This window comes from Hippoglossus stenolepis, chromosome 18 (assembly GCF_022539355.2).
Source record: "Hippoglossus stenolepis isolate QCI-W04-F060 chromosome 18, HSTE1.2, whole genome shotgun sequence".
Taxonomy (NCBI): Eukaryota; Metazoa; Chordata; class Actinopteri; order Pleuronectiformes; family Pleuronectidae; genus Hippoglossus; species Hippoglossus stenolepis.
The window spans coordinates 4,767,696-4,785,687 of record NC_061500.1 but is presented as its reverse complement, the minus strand read 5'-3'; the positions used below and the strand labels follow the sequence as shown (position 1 = coordinate 4,785,687).

The window sequence follows — 17,992 nt, the reverse complement described above, 5'->3', positions numbered from 1 at the left end:
AGTAACGGTAGTAAATTGAACAGGATCTCAGAGACACAGGAAGGACAAAAAGAGTCGTGACCCAGAGAAACGCCTCTGGTCCGACCCGCAGCAGTTCAAGTTTGATCTGTGGTCAGACAGACATAATCGCTCACCTGCTTATGTTACTGTAACCCACTGTTTCTTGTGGGTTCGGTTCCCTGAGGGCAAAAGCAAATCTGTCCACTGTAGAATTCCAGGGATGAAAGCTCTTTCTGCTCAGGGGTTCTTACGTTGCAGCGCTATTATCATGCACGTCAATGGTTCGCAGAGGTGTTGTTCCAAGAACTCAGGTTACAGATCTGCACATGGAAACACAGGTGCACACGTATATGATTGATAGACCAATATGCATTTGTTTTTTCTGTCTATTTCCACACCTGTTTGTATCATTTATCCTCTTTTTTCTATATTCTTCTGTTCCATCAATCTTTCACGTGTCTTTTCTCAAGTTAAGTAAGGTAACTTTCTTTGGTTTTGGGTTAACTTGGTGATATTCTGTACAATTTGTTCAGTATAATATCTCTGAACGACAGAGTTTTAGAGCCACTTAACATGTTTTTGTTCTTTTTTCTTTATAATTTAACTTTATTTTTGTAATATCACAACTTTTCTCTAAATTACAACTTTATTTTGTAATATTACACCTTTCTTTTCATTGGGACTTTATTCCTGCTGTATTGTGACATTTCACTAATTACATTTTTGCTTTATTCTTGTAATATTACGACTTTCTTCTAAATTCAAAGAAATCTCCATATGGCTCTAGTACTCTGTACATTATATACATAAGAAATGAATGTAAAACATCAGTGTAGCAGTGTAAAAATCATTTTCACGCTCAGTGTAATTACTTGTTTTCACCAGGTTCAAACAACCTGAACTAAAGTAAATGCACCTGAGATGAGTCACCCCCCCGAGGCATCCTTGATCTGAATCCTCCTCCTAAATAAGCTGCTTTCAGCTCCTTCACCGAGATAAACTGGGAGCTTACACTTTGGAATCGATCAACAGCAAATGAATCACAGCCGTTAAAATCACCGATTCGAGTGATTTATAAAGTGGACAAGTATTAAGTGGATCCTGCCTCTCACATGTAAAGATTTGTTCATTATTAAGTTCTCGACCACTGAATTAGTTTTGGGTTAATTGTCTAAACAAAATGAGGAAATGGAACATGTAACTTTTATCCTCTGGGAACTTGTTGTAGGTTTCTGGTGGTTGAAAGACTAAATGCTGGTGATGCACTGGTCACCTCACAGCTGGAAGGTTGTTGGTGTGAACCCGACGGCAGCCGGGGGGGGTTTTCTGAAGGTATAAGACAGACCTGCAGCTGAAGTTTGTTTTCAGACTCTGAATATCCCAACGACCCCGTTCAGACTGGTTAGAGATAGTTAACTAGTTATTCACAGTTTGCGTTTGTGCAAGAAAACACATGTTGCATACACACTCAGCACAGTTACACACATAAAGATATAAGTTCACTCTCTCTTCTTTCCCCCATATGTCTCTCTCACACACACACACACATGCACACACACACGTGCACACACACGTGCACACAGCAGTTGAACTGAAGTAACGTGTGACAATGCCTCAGATCTCCACGGTTCAAGCTGCTGATTAAACCTGACACACACTCAGTTTCTTTTCTTCCTCCCGCTCACCACTAATCAATCAATATGTGAACTAATGCGTAACGTGAGGGGCGGGAAACCTTAAGTCAATATTTGGATTGGGTACGAACACACAATTTGGAAATTACACAAATACAGTCGATGACAGCTGAAAACTGCGAGTATTCCTTTTCTTTTTTTCGCACCGCGCCGTTTGATGAATGTCTCCGTGGTCGTGGTTTTTTAATGTTTTGCAGCACTTAGTGTGGTTTTCAGATGGGAGATGTCTGAACCCGTCACCTCTGGACATTTTTTACTGTTGCACCTCTGCCCATTTTATGAAGTGCTGAGGGGAAACAGTGTCGGCGGTGCTACAAGAAAGTGTGTGATGTAGTTAATACATAATTAAGTGATCTCTGCTCTTGGAATTTGCATGTGCATAAATTAGCCCAAATTAATTCAAGAACGCTCTTGCAACAGGTCAGTTTGTGATAGAAATGAGAAACAACCAGCACATAAAAATGTATTGTTACATCTTTTCCATTAAATTTGACTCTCACCCATCTCCAGTCTTAGTTTAAAAAGAAAACTGGGTAATAGTATCATAAAAACATTTAGATTTTAAATTGTCATCCCTTCACATAAATCATTAAGCGGCGTCTAACGAGGCTGTCAAAATAAGATACCCCGTTTATATACATCATTAATTATAGCCTCAGAGGTTGAATGCTAATTAAAGTGTTGCTGAGCAATTTACTTTGACAGCAGAGGTGAGAGAGAACGGCTTTCACATGTAGTTAGAATGAATAACAGGCTCCGAGTGTGGAAGGTGATTAAAATGCACACATGTCCAGGGCCGACGGGCAAAGAATGTTGTGCTTATTGAATATGTTCAATAAAGCACATGAGTCCGACACTGCAGAACACGGGAAGAAAAATGGATGATGCGTGAGGGGAAAAAGAGAAACTGGCGTGCGGACGGGAGCGTGATAAAATGTATGGAGAGACGTCGGCCTCAGATAGATAAATGGATGAGAGCGGCGCAGACGAGAGGGAGAAGGGAGCACGAGAGGCTACTTTGAAAGGGAAGTTTTATAAGCTATCAGTTACAAGGTGTTTCAAGTTAGAGGAAGATAGATGAATGGTTTGGGAGATGAAAAGGAGGAGGAATGGAAAAACTTCTGGAATATGTTAGGCCTGAAAAAAAGTGGGCGGAGGCGGAAGAATAGAACAAGAGAACTTTGACTTGACTGTGATAAACCGATAGAAGAGTGAAACCCTTAAATGTTGGTGGATTTTACCTGTAGAAGTAACAGTAGTATGTTAAAAAAAAGTAAAAGATCATTATAATAAGCAGCCGGATGATTTGCAAACTGACAAAACTGCAGAAAACAACACGTTAGAGACGACACAAGGCAGGAAAACTGGAAAACAGATTCAGAGTCGACTTTATTGTGTTCACATACAAGGAATTTAAAAGGATGGTGTAAGAATAATTCAATTAGAGTGGTGGACATAAGCTTTGCAGACTACACTCCAACCTGAATTTGATTTGCTTATTTTGAATTTATGTAAAATTCAAACACACAAAGTGCCCGAAAAGTTTTAGTTCTTATAAAAAAAAGTTTTTTAAAAAGATGGGTGCTGGATTTAAAACATATTATTGACAGTTTGAAAAAATGTCACGAGGGCAAATTCAATCCTTTAACAGGAGCTTCTACGTCTGTAGATTTTTTTCAATCTCCCCCAAAAAAAGGCTTCAGTGACTTTCTCTCGCTAAAGTCCTAAAAACTGCAAAGTTAATGCGTCACTACGTTCACCCCCCCTGCATCAGTACACAACTCACGAGGTGGCTCCCGGACTTTTAACTATCTCCCAGCGAATCAAACGATCGCGTACGTCTGCAGAGGTCGACTGCACACTGATCCCGGCTCCGGGTTCTCGTCTGTGGTCATGAGAGGTGAAGCCGCGGGGAGTTCACCGAACAGTGCGCAGGTCTCTGCCGTGTAGCTGCAGCACCACCTCACTAACCGTCCACAGCTGTCGAGAGGCAGGAGCAGCAGCAGCAGCGGGTGAATTACTGTTGTTTCATGTTTCTTCTCTGTTCATTGTATCTGTCTGGAGGGTTTACGTCCTTGTAAAGCACTTTGTACCACTCACAGGAAAAGTGCCATGTAGATAAAGTTAATCATATATTATTATTATTCGGGCGTAAACTGATTATTATATACTTACAGTATTTAACCCGTCTGCTGTACCAGTTGTCGACGGCTGTTTTTCTTGTCTTTTCTTGAATATGCCCAAAACAAATTACAGCTTTGCAAGTGGTGCAGACCTTTTATTACTTTAACTGTCTTGCGCACAAAGACCAAACCATGTTGTGTTTTTGCAGGAGAATAATTCCGACAGAATTGTAAAGCTTGAGAAACAATCAAGATTGTTGAGATATTGTTGAAAATACTATACATGTGATTTTGCGTGTTTATGATAAACTACTTTAAGATGCATTGTCCTCAGGCTGGTACAGAAACAGTCACTCAGGTGCAACAAGCTCCGTTTCAGGACATTTCCTCCACAGGGCAGCGCACATGGTTACTGTTGAATTCTTGCATTATTGCTTGTTGACACACATCAACAGTTGAGACGCCAATGTCTCATTCCCTGCGTGCATCAGCGCTCCGGAAAAGTGGCAATTTCATCACATTTGCTGCCGCGACAGGCCCGGCTGTACCTCGACTACTACTTCTGTGTGTGTGTGCTGCAGACTTTGAATGACACAAATCAAATGACACTTCAATATGTGCCACAGCTTCCGAGCTTTGCACTTAAGTGAGCCATCAAAAAGTCTAAAACCCTAAAACGGTGACTTATTGGCTTGAGGTGCGGGTGTTTGTCAGCGTATTCTTGCACGACGCTTCACTCCTGCACCTTTTCCTGCACTTCAATCTGTAACTGAGAGCTAATCGTCAAACAGAATTGACGGATGAAGCTACGCCTCATCTGCATGCCTGCAAGAGTTCAGTACATTGTTCTGTTTCCCATGGCCTCATGTTGCATTGTTTCCATTCCTACCCCACGCTCCCTTCGCTGAGACGTGAACTCGAACTCTCACAGCAATTAAAGCAATGGTCCAGCGACTGTGATAAGAACAATTTCAGATTGCTCAATATCATCTTCATGGTATGAAACTGCATCTGCTCTGCGGTAATTGCCCTTTGGGGACGTGGCTGAACTCCAGTCTGCTGAGAACACACGCGTTTCCATGCAGACACTCTCATGCACGAAGCCATGCATGCTGTTCACAGAGCAGTTACACTCATGAATGCTGGTGTGCATATGAATAAATGAACACGCACAAACAACTGTAGACTAGCTCTTGTAATTAAAAAGATTAATATACATGCAAATGCAATCCGAGCTCTGTTACATTCATATACATGAGTTTACATCCAATAATAACAACAAACACACAGTCCCAGATAATCAGTGTTATTCTGACAGACAGTCAACACATAGGGAAGTTACACACTGATCCCCACAGTTCTCAAGAAGAACACAATACTCACACAAGAAAGTCAAAGATCACATTTTTCTGATGAAGTTCCTGAGCTGCAGAACTTTTTGTGTGTGCAGAACTTGTTGCGTTTAAACAGCCTATTGCTAACAATTCAGACCAGGCCAAAGAAATAACAAATAGTTTGTCTCAGGCCACAATTTTTCTGTCTGAACCCGACCGAGCCTGAGAGGAAACAAACCAAATCCGACCCAAACCAAAAGGATATTCTGTTTTTTTGTGTCCCGACCCGAAGCCGATGTTTTCCTCGTTTACAGGCATGTGTAGTGTAAAAAATGCAGCAGTGTTACAGATTTACAGGCTCTCCATATATCAGACATTGGAAAGAACAGTGCAAACAGTAGAAAATGAGATTAGAGGCGCAGAGCAACAGACAGAGCTACTAACTGAAGCAGCTGGAGCAGAGAGGTGCACTTAAAACTCTTCTTTAGTCTAATCTGTATCCGCTCGACCGACGCAGCTTCATTCATTTATTTATCCTACATTTATTTTCTTCCATCGTCCTTTGCCTGACACGCTGCATCCGCCCCCCCCCCGCCGCCGCCGCCCATCCATCTCCCCCTCTCACTTCCTTTGTCACTTTGTCTCCCTCCATCATTCCCTCCTCTTTTTCCCCACCTCTCCTCGTCGGTGTCATTCCACCTTGCTGCGGGTCGTCTCCTCCACCAGCTCGTCCGCGTAGTAATGGTCTTTGTATCTTTGCCAAAAGTCACTCCCGTCCGTGCGAGCACTTAGATGAATCGATAGGGAGCCAGGAGATGTGTGTGTCTGTGTGTGTGTTGTGTGATGCTAAGTACGTCGCAGAGAGTAGATACACTCTTTGTATGTGATGGTGCATGGTAACATTATTATTATGACAGAGGGATTGACACTGAATACGAGGTTATTCCATCCAGTCTGACACTGAAGGTAATGAGTGCTTCAGATTCCCTCTCCCTCATTTTCTGCGTTTTTCAGTCCCTGTTTTCGTTTTCACCTTCCCACCGCCGTTTCCCCTCCCTCAGCAATTCCAGGGTTTCACCATCACCCCACTCATCTTTCCCTCTATCCCTCCATCCGTGCATTAAGCCAGCTATCTAACCATCCGTCCCTCAAGCCATCCATTTGTATCCATAGGTGCACATGATAAATGTTTAGACCTTGTTTGGGGAAAACATCCCATCTAAAGGACACTGCCACAGACAGACCATTTATCAAACCCCATCTTTTTAACACACACACACACACACACACACACAGCAACAGATTCGGCGCTGCCACGTATGAAAGTCATCACCATTCGCCTCCGCTGTCGACTTACATTAAACTCAAATTGTGTTCTTTACCAAAATCCACACGGGGATAAATACTGTGAATCTGTGATGAGCTTATCAACAGTTCAACTCAACAATATCTCCTTTAATTTAAACCAGTTCTCATTCTGTTAGTAATAGAAAACTATATAATGTATAAGGGAAGGAGAGAGAGGGGGCACAGGCAGTAGAGGAAAGTACAAAAAGTAAAGCAGACGTGCAACATGGAGGTGCTTGCTCTCTTCGTTAAGCACTATTATATAAAGAGGTGTCACGTAGATCAAGCATCGGAGAACGAGCGCTCTTATCTCGAGCGTGTTACCCAGATTGCACTTGGGATATTTCAGTGTTTTCTATTCACGGCTCTTTGGAGAACTTACTGTGTAAGGGTGAATGAAGACGAATGGGGACCGCTGCCCTCTCCTCTGCCTCTATTGATTTCTAGATCACCATGTCAATCCTCGGCTTTCAAACGCACACACTGTGATCTTCTGTTGATATGTCAGCACACACACACACACACACACACACACACACACACACACACACACACACACACACACACATATATATACACACTGTGTTGACCTCGTCCTGGGAGCTGGTGTCTCATGGCCAATAAAGTTCTGATAGAAAGACACAAGGAAGTCAACAAAGCTTGTTAATATCTGACACACGAGGGGGGATTTTTCATGCTCAGGAAGATGAACACAGCAAAGAAAGGAATAAAATAAAGGCTCCCCAGTGGTTGAGTATAGTACTGATGCCTTAAAGCTCATTTTCGCTTAACGTCACATTAGAATATGTAAAGTGACGGAGCCCTCTGGCCGTACTTTGCGTTAATTCTTGCGTTTAGTTTTCAACGTGGACAATTTTGCTGCTACATTATCACAACCTCCTCCAACCATCGCCGTGTTTGTTGTTGTCAGAAACTCTCAACTCTGCGTTGACCTCTAGTTATCGACAGTTACATTGTTTGAAACGGATGCACCTCCTAAGCCGTTACACAGGTTCGAATCCTGGGTTCTGCCAGGGCCTATGTGCAGGGTTTCCCCCCCCTGTCTCCCAGTCATCCAAGATTGGCTCCAGCTTCCCCAGCCTCAATATGCCTCTAATCCATCATTTTCTGATGGATGAATTAGAATATCCTGTTGATTGCATTGAAATTGATGTAAACACTAAATAATCTCTGTGTGCAGCCTATTCCCCGTCTTTTTAGATATTTATGGACATTTTACAGAAACTGAAAATGTTTTTGCTAAAAGCTACAACTTCCAGTGAGCGATGCCAGCTGCCGTTTGGCAACACGGTCGTCTTGGGAGAGCGGTGGTCGAGCGTACAGCAGTTTCACAGCTCATCATGTGCTGTCAGCTTCGGCTTTCATCATTGCATCAGACAGGCGCACATGGGGGATATTTTTTTTTTTGGGGGTTGTTCAGTTTGAGGGTTTTTGACAAATGTTCTCGAGATTTCTTGAGCAGAAATGAGCAGCGTGAGCTCAGTCAGCAGCAGCACGACACTTGTTTTTATTGGACTTCATTTTGCTCTAATTCAGTATTTTGGCAAAAACCCCAGATCTGAATTTGCCCCCATGTCTGAGTCTGATCGGTTTATTCAAAGATAATCTGTTTCAGACAAATGTGTTGTGATTTCAAACAGGCAGCCAAGAAAATTGATCTGTAATCCAGAGTTAAATTATCCATTAGGGAAACGTTGAAATGGTGACGGCTCAGATTGAGTCGTGGTGGAGGGTAAACCGTGTTTTTCTTTGTCTTTAGTAAGGCCCTGTACCTTGCAATGTAGGAATCCACTTGGAAAATATATGTATCACATATATAAGGAATACATACATGCATTATCTCTACGTGCATGACCTCAGGCCCCTCATAAGGTAGGTTATAGACCTCGGTTCCATCAGCTAACGTTCATTCATTCGTGCCACTCGTGACATTTGACGACGTCCGTCTGAAAACTGCGGGAAAACGCTGCAGGCCTCATTTGTTCAGGATCCAAAAGCTGCTGGCGGAGAAAAACCTGCTGACATTGACAGGAGTGTTTTTAGAGCTGATACAGGAGGAAGCAGGGGATCAATTCTGAATTCAGTTTTATCTCTCATGACGCGTTCGCGTTGGACATTTTTGACATGCCAGCGGTACAGCGTAAACCAGAGTTAATGCTCACCGCCGCCGCCGCCGTGCTATTCGAGCTACCGCCGGCCTTTTTAAGAGTGCAAGGTCTAGTTCGGGATTTTGCAACCGGGTTCCTCCCGAAGGGGGGGGTGGGGTTAACTTCCTTTTACAGTAATTGCCGCTGCGGCGATCGGGGCTTCAAAGAGAGAAATACTGTCCGAGAAATTACCCCCGGACCTGGCATATTCTGTGTGTGTCTGTGTGGGTGTGTCTGTCTGTCTGTGTGTGGTGTGTGTGTGTGTGTGTGTGTGTGTGTGTGTGTGTCTGTGTGTGTGTGTGTGTGTTCTCAAATGGGGAGGAGAGCTTGGTGGAAAAATGGGAGCTGTCAGTCAACCTAATGAGACCAACCTTCTCAGTGCGCGCACACACATACACACACAGAGTGCCATCGGGCCAGTAGAAGTGCCATATAATTGGGTTTCCTTTCCAGGACAACAGACATGCTCACTGGATTAGATCTGACCACCGACGCCAATTCTCTCCTTCTCCTCCCTCTCTCTGCTTCTCCTTCTCTCTGTTGACGCTCACTTTTTTTTTGCATTTCCCTGTTCCCTCTCTCCTCTTATCCTCCTAATTTCTCACTCTTTTCCTGCCTTTGTCTGTGTTTTCCTCTTCCTGTTGTGCTTGTTTTATTGTCCTTTCCACCTCTGACCTGCCGCTTCAGTTGGGACCATAAAATATATCAGGCTATATGTACGATTCATTCCACAGATTCCAAATGTTTGATGTGATTTTATTGGACTTACCGGGCCCATAATAAGACCTCGTGTGCACGTGCGTATTTGCAGGAGATTGGATGAATCCAAACTTTATAGATCCCACTTGAAAAGTTGTTAAAGACGGCAGGAGAGGAGAGGATGTGTGAAAAGTAAAGGGTCACTTCTTTTCCTCACAGTTCCTTATGCAATCCCTGAGGAATGTTCACATCTTCTCTCTCTGACCCTCTCATTGTCTGGATTTGTGCAGAAGCTCTTGAAGTGTGTCTGCATTGTAGCTGTGTGTGTGTGTGCGTGTGGTGTGCGTGTGTGTGATTTATTCCACCGCAAAGCGATTGAACCCTGGTTCAGGGAGCAGGCAGAAATGCATTTGGGTTGTTCACCTTGAAGGAGGTCAGGAAATCCAGGTGCGCCGCGTCTCAGGTGGATTTCTGCCGTCAGACCGGGCCGAGCTCCACGAGTTCTCAGGTTCATCATCAAACATTCATGCTCACATTCCCTGTTTACACAAAACAGACACAAGGTGTTTACGCATGAGATTTTTTTCCTGAGTGACGACATTTAGGGATCATTACTCTCAAAATTGTCCATTTTGTGGCCAGTCCATTTGGCTTTATTATTATCATTATCGTATTATATCTGTGGTCTTCTGAATATTTACCCTGAGTCAAGGGGACATGATTATGGGAACATAAATATTTGGGTGTTTGTGTGTCGGGGGGGTGAGTCACACACAATTGCAAAAACACTTTTAGTGAATATGAAGACTTTGTTTTAATTGCAGCTCCCAAAACAGCTTAAGGATCATTTGTGCTGCCTTTACAAACGAAAAGAGAAATATCAATTTCAAATGACGTAACCTTCACTGTTCTTTACGTTGGCCGGGGGTTGTTAAGCAACGCATCCACTAGAGGGTCGCAAACAATCAGCACCGAACACAAGTCTCAGTCCTCCAGGTCGTGGTGGCGTCAGAGGTCGTACGTCGGCTCTGGCAGTTCACGTCTACATATCTTAACGTTGAGGGTTGGGCAGCTCACATGCTCGGTCTCGCAGTGTGAACTGTGGTTTCTTCTTTGGCAGCGATAGCGACAGCCTCTCCAAAAAAACATATCTTCCTTCCATCTACCCCCCCACCACCACCACCACATCCCCTCATCTTTCGTCATCGCTGCCTCCCCCCCCGCTCCCTATACTACGTGATATTAAGTGCTGCTCTCGCTGCTCCCTGTTTAGCCACTTGGCAACGCAGCAACACATCCATCTCTTTGGAAATGTTTATCTCTAAGCTGTTTACGCTACTTTCTCCTCCACACACACACACACACACACACACACACACACACACACACACACACACGTACAGTACACAGTCCGTGCACATGTACACTCTTGCCTGTACAAGCACTACTTCCACTTTGGCCTCGTAAACACCAATAGCAAAGCAACGGGGGTACACTGACATGAGTCTAAACATGCGAGTACAAAGAGAAACAAATGGAGAGAGGGATATTTTCTCATAACACTTGGCAAGAAAAAAATATGAAGACTCTTGCACAGATTTACAGGAAACGCAGACTGGAGCTGAACTTTCACAAAACATAGACGTTTGTATGCAAACACACACACACATGTGCACATTAGAGTCGGGAAGGAATGCCGATAGAAGCTACGGTTGGATACGCTGGTTGGTGCACATGTAAACAGCGGAAGACACCGCACACATGTCTGTTAGCGCACACATGCACGCACACTGTATACAATGTACTCAAGTACACCCGCGCATGCACACAGCACTCAGCGGGAACATGTAACACATGCACACTCGGATGACGTTGTTATTGCATTCCGCTAATGAAATTAAGCCTGTAAATGTAGCGCTCGGTTGGACAGATAAAGCCTGAACTTTTCCTTCCAAACAGAGGGTGAGGGCGAGGGTGGGGCCGCGGAGCAAGAGAGAGAGACGGAGAATTAGAGCAGATAAATGGAGGCTGTGAAGATCAAGGCGATGTTGAAAACTGAGCGGTCAACTTTCCAGAGAGGGTGAGCGATGAGAGGGAGATTACAGGAAGAGAGACGGGGCACAGATGCTGGGGATGTACAAGGGGGTTATTTGTCAGATCAACTCCACATTTGCACATCCTGAAGAACTGAGGAGAGAAAACCGGAGGTTCGGGTACGGAGAGTTGTTAAAATGATGAACTGGTGTGAGGGGCTTTCTGACCAAATTGCAGGCTGGAGATATCGCTGTTAGCATGTTGACGAGAAGCCCAACATGGAGGAAAAAAGTTAAATTTGCAAAATATCTGCAGCATAATGAGATATAAAAGTCAATTTAGTTTGTAATTCTTTAAAATCTCTAATAAGACAGTATGATGTACTTTCTTCTAAACATTAAATCCCCTGGATTATTCCTTAGAATTGGTTAAATTATGTTAATTGGAGTTTTTGTTGTCTGTTGTCTATTTTACATAATACTGTAAAATATCTACTTGTTAAAATGAAGGATTGCAAATAACCTGCAGCTCTTGAGTCGGTTTGATTGTGTGTCTGAGTGTGTGTGGGTGTGTGTGTGTGTTGCTGCACTGGCAAACAGCAGAAAGCAACCGACACGTCACTAAATCATTCAATTTGACTTCAGGAGTAGAAAAAGCAGCGCCCTCCTCCTTCTCCCTATTTTTCTTTCGGTCCGTCAGACACTGGCCAAAGGCAAACAAACGCACACACATGCACACACATGCACCCACATGCGCACACACACACACCACTAACCATAAATTACAGGGCAGCAGCAAATCATTCTCTCATGCACTCCCCAGTGACTCAAACATGCAGTTCATTCTCCGCTGTGCTTTGCAAATTAAAGTCTGCAGCAAAGGACTTTTTAAATTTCGCCGTGCGTCATATTATGTTACCAAATTATGTGGCATTGATGCCAGAGCTATCTGCTGTAATCATCAATTACACTGCTGGTATTTTGCGTGCGTGCGTGCGTGTGTGTGTGTGTGTGCTGGTATGTGCCTGCGTGTGGAGGCCGCAGGGACGTGGAGGTTCAATCACTTCCACAGAGAAAATGTAAAACCCAGTGAGAATAAAGCAACAGACTTGACCTATGCACGGAATAATGATGAAAGGTGTGTTGTCAATAAATGACGTTGAATAAAACATGGTTACTCTATGGCACAGCCGAATCTACCCACCATAAAACATTAAAGGCTCGGGCCTGGATTTCTATACTGAGCACATAATTTATGGGTAGAGCTCTGGTTGGAAGGAGAAGGACGTCCAGACCCAAAGTTGACTTAGGAACTCATAACTTCCTATTTTTAGTGGGGAATTGATGTTGGAGAAATTCCATATCCCTGGGGTCAAATAACACATTCAGAAATCTGTGTATGATTTCATATAAATGAGACCTTTATTCTTGAATAAGATTTATTTAGTTAATCGCTAACCTGCTCTCCTCCCTTTGTTTAGGTGGAGTTATCGGACAGCACCTCCCACACCATCACTGATGCCTACGTGGGGAAGGAATACATCATCCAGGTAACGCCTCCATCTCACTGCTAATGTGAACAAGTAAAAGTGGTGGTTAGTGGTTTGATTCCAGAAAAAATGCCTTTCATGCAATTACCACAATAACTACTGGTTAAATTTGCTGAATAAAACTTAAATGAAAACTTAATGAATAAATAAATGAATAACCGAATATGTTGTGATCCACAGGTGGCGGCCAAGGACACAGAGATCGGAACATGGAGCGACTGGAGCGTCGCCGTCCATGCCACGCCCTGGATTGAAGATCCTCTGCCCATCACCTCCACAACTGAAGGAGACTTTCCCACCGGTGAGTTTTAACCCCCCCCACCCTGCTAAAGCTTAAACTCTCTGTTCCTTCCCCAGGGAGAAAGTCTCAGTGGTTGAGTCAAGTACCGGAACCAGTTGACTTCAAAACAAACATCTCTCTGCTGCTCTAAAACAAAACCAGTCAACTGAGCTGATTCAACATGACAATGCCTCTTTGTTGAAAAACACAAGAGACGGAAATAAAATAGGAAAATAAAAATGAAATTCAATGAAACGGATCTAAAAGTTTAAGGCTCGTAGCTCGGTGGGAAAACAGCAGCGTGATGATAAACCAAATTTTGTTTTCTTATCTCGGCACTATAGGGAACATTTATAGAAAATTTCATACGGTTTATCCTCTGGAGATCATGACTGTATTTTCCACGAGTCACACAGCAAGTGGATTGAAGATTAATATAGAATAATAATGCAAAGACTTACATTGAGTGTGACTCTGACAGTTTGTAGAGATATTCTGCATTTTTATTTAATGCTGTTTGGTTTTTTATCAGTGTTGAAGTCCATGAGCTGTGGAATTACCATCGTGAGGGAGATAATGCTGGATCCCCGTTTAATGTTGTTCTTTGTGCTCGCGGCTGTCACACAGTAAATTTCCTGAGCCAGTTAGGTATGAAATTAAGTTCGGTTAATAACTTCCTTTATCATTAAATTGAGTACACTGTAAGCGTTTGATAGCCTTGAACTTTTATCGCAGCTTAAGTTACAAGATCCAGCCGCCTCCAGACAAATCAGCACACATCAGCCTGAGAGCCTCTGCTCGCCGCCTCCGAGGAAAAGACGCTGACATATTTAAAAAAAACTCTCACGTCTCTTACTCCGATTTCAATTTGACTTAACTTACAGAATAACAAAACTGCACGTTCTAGTTTTTTTAATGCATTATAAATGATCCTTTAACATGAAGATCATTGTAGTTCGTTATATTCTGCGCGTGCCCTGACGCCCTCTAACACACACAAGGACAACAACTGTCTGTGGGTATTATCCAGTTGGCATCGTCCCTTCAGCGTGCGGCACAGATCAAAGATGGCTTGCTCGCTCGTCAAATCCAAATCCCTCAACGCGCCGATGATCCCCGAACAACGAGATGTACATTCCCGAGTCTGAGCGCAGCGCCGTGCACGTCTCTGCAGCCACTGTATGAACACTTAATGAGAGTTGACAGGTTTCATCGTGCATGTGGCTGATTGAAACTTTCTAAAATTGCAGATTCATTTGCACCGTCCCCAGATGCATCCCAGGCCGCTACGATATCCAAAACTACATTAGTTCCTAGAAAACTGTGTATAAATATGTATGTGAAAAAGGCCCAGTACAAAAAGCCAAGTGTTTTCATGGGGCAATATTTTGAGACTCCAGGAAGTAACATCACCTTTCCAAGATATAAACTCTCTCCCAATCCCCAAGCCACATCCTTTCGGAGGACTCGGTCTGTCGAGTCCAACGTAAAAAGCCAAACCAATCCTGTTTGTGTCACCAGCTTCTCCCGCTGTTGGCCTTGCATCGCTCACCCATGAACAGTATCTAGCTCTTTAGGTATGTGCAGTGAATCCTGGGAAAGGTTGGACCTGAGAGGGATCCACCTGTAAACAGCACATGTACACTGTGTTCCTCATTGTTTTCCACCATCATTAATCTCTCACTTCATGGATCTAAAGCTTCTCCCTTCAATGTCAACATATTGATAAACAATATTCAATTTTCAGGGCAAAACAGTGAAATACGACGCAGTCTGAAATCTTCCTTCATTCCTTTCAGTACAACATGTTTGGTCTGTCTGTCTCTGTCCATTGGAACTTCTCAACTCTCATGTTTTTGCGATACAACAGTGACTCCTGTTGGACGCGGGCGGCATCACACGCTGAGCGTCACCACAGTCGTCACTGAAGGAGCATGTTTAGAAAAACACGTGTTACACAGTACACACAGAACATGCTGCTCTAACTCAGACATGTTTAAACAGCACCGCACACACACATGCACAGTGTCGCCCTCTGACACACACACAGACACACACACACAAACACTCGGTACACGTTGTGTTATTCTTGTTCTCAGGGACAGAACAGGAGGTTATTGGGATTCTCCTCATGCCTCCTCTCGATCCAGCTGCTGCTTCCCTGCTTCCCGTCCCTCTCTCCGTTTTCTCTTCTCTCTTTCACCCTCTTTTTGCCTGAAGGTCTCTATCTCTTTCTCACTCCCTCTCTTTCTCCCTCTCCTCCTTCCTACGTCACACTTCATCTGTTTTTCTGGCCTCCCTCCACTTTATTTACAGATGCTTCTTCCTGAATGACTGATTGCATCTGTTTAGTGGGCAGCTTGCTTTTTCCCCACTGATGTATAAAATCTCTCTGTTTTTTTTGTATCCCCTCGGGTCTTTAAAATAAAGGCAGTGGAGGAGTAAGAAATTTAATCTGCCTGTTTTTATGCACATTTTCAGTTTGTCAAAGAAGCTGAGAGCAAAAGCCAGATTTGATGGAAAAGCACAAACAAAACACGGATTTACTTAAAAACTATTTACTAGAAATGCGACTTTGGGATGTGAATCAACTAATTATTTAATTTGCACCCACCGGTCTGTCAATGTACATGAGGCAGAGTCACATCTGCAGGGAAACAAGGAAAATATCTGATTGCCTTTCGATGACTGGACCAATAAACACAAAAGGTTCAGTCAGGGACAACTCAGCTTGTTAACATCTACACTCTGACCAATATTTCCTGTCCTCTCAGCCGAAAAGGAAATTAAATGACTCATTATTGCGTAGTGTGCCGTCTGAACACACATTTACACTTTCTCCATTTCCTCTCTTCTCTTTTCTGTCCACTTGCTTCTGCCTTGTTTCCTCCACCTCCCTTGTTACTGTTAATTTGTGTCCATGAGGTGACGCACGCTTCGTGAAGAATAGTAGATCGTTGCATTTCAGTTTTTGTTCTGTCCGGTGACGCTCAGCCCGTCACATGAGCGAGTGGACCATCGCCTAGCAACCACATTCCAGGAAGTGAAGAGCAGATCGTCTTCAGCTTTAAAAAAGTTGCAACCATCGTTTCTTTTCCTCTAAAAAGACACAGCCTGGACGCTGTCGAGCACTAAACTCGTAAAAGATGCTTCACTTCTTTCATCCTTCACGTCCAGGAATATTGATAAACACGTAGTTCCTGATCCTACAAATGTCGTGGAGCAAGATTATGTGAATGCAAGTGTTTAATAAGCAGCCACCCCTTCCAAAGAATAGGAACAGGAAATCCACTTTATATATATATCAAGCTGCAAAGTGGCCGGAGGGCAGATGTGGCTCAGGAGATAGAGCAGGTCGTCCACTTAGCATAAGGTCGCTGGTTTGATCCCCGGCTCCTCCAGTCTGTGTCCTTGGGCAAGATTCAGAACCCTGAATGTTGCCAGCAGAAATATAAATACTATAAAGCGATTTGAGTTGATCGATAAGCGCAGAAAAGCTATAAAACTTAACATTTAGGTGATGTTGATTTTGGGATCCAGGATCGTTAAGGAGTAAAAGTTCAGTTTATCCATCGGTGATGTAGGATTAGTGACAACTGCAGCTCTTCCAAGGTTTGGATGGAAAAGAAAAGAACCCGACTTAATCAATAGTCTCTCAAATCAGTCTGGTTATGACAAATCAAATGTGTTAAATAGAAATTTACTTTGACTCCAGTGATAAACCAATATCTTACAACTCCACCTTGTTCTTCAGCGTCCACACAGATGTGTCTTCCTCACTTTGTCTCGTCTCCCCGTCCTCGACCAGCTCGTTACATCAACACACTTCCCATAACTGTCTCTTCACGCCGCCGTCACGTCATTTCTGCATAATTTTTATTTTCCCCACCACCTCAGAAGCACAATGTTTTGCTGCGGGCTGGAAGTTTTGCACTGAACACCGGAACCCCCCTCGCTCGCTCGCTCTCTCTCTCTCTCTCTCTCTCTCTCTCTCTCTCTATTTCACACCTGGCTGCTTCCTCCTAATATCTCCCGACTCCCCACCCCCGACACCACACAACAGTCATTAATTGGAAGAAGAGGGAAATCATATTCTCTCTCCAGTTAGAGAAAGAAATGCTCTGGGTTCTAGACCAGGCAGCAAACAGTGCACACAAGTTAATATGTATTGTGCCGCCTGCAGCTGTAGCAGTTGCCGCGTTTTGGAAAACATTAAACCATTAAACTGTGATATTTTTATTTGTCACGCCGTGTAAAAACCAAAGTGAAGCTCTAAAACCGGCTTATTCCGCACGTTGGTGTTTTTGCCACAAGCTTTTTAATTGTACCGACTGGAAAATGCAGGAGAGTGAAATCATAACTCTTTTCTAATTTTACATGTAAATATAGTCAATAAATTTAACAGCTCAACTTTGAGTCCAAGCAGGAGATGTTCAAGTAACAGAGGCTTAAAATGTGCACATTACTTTGGTGCGAAATTAACATCTGTGAGTCATATTCTAGAAAAGAAATATCAATAAATCAATACACAGCTAATGTTTAGACAAAGTATTTAAGTATTTTAAGTATTTGACCTTCACATCTTGCCAAATTAAAACAACTTGTTACACATAAATAAGCTGGGTTTTAAAGTTCAAGCTCTGATTCGCTGTCGTCTTCATCCTCCAACTGTGATTAGCGAAAAGACGTCACACGAGAAGAGATGAACAGTTTTCATGTACAACAAATTTAAACACATATAGAATCCATATTTTACTGTATTGA

General features: G+C 43.3%; 1 protein-coding gene across 2 annotated transcripts in view; it reads left to right on the top strand.

Moving 5' to 3' along the window:
• cntfr (ciliary neurotrophic factor receptor) overlaps window positions 1–17,992 on the top strand; it is a 199,000-nt gene that overhangs the window by 177,214 nt on the left and 3,794 nt on the right. For both annotated transcript variants that reach the window (XM_035184508.2, XM_035184507.2), the window contains 2 exons: window positions 12,880–12,948; window positions 13,129–13,249. In XM_035184508.2, coding sequence (XP_035040399.1) covers window positions 12,880–12,948; window positions 13,129–13,249 — 190 coding nt within the window. The remainder of the gene's footprint in view (window positions 1–12,879; window positions 12,949–13,128; window positions 13,250–17,992) is intronic.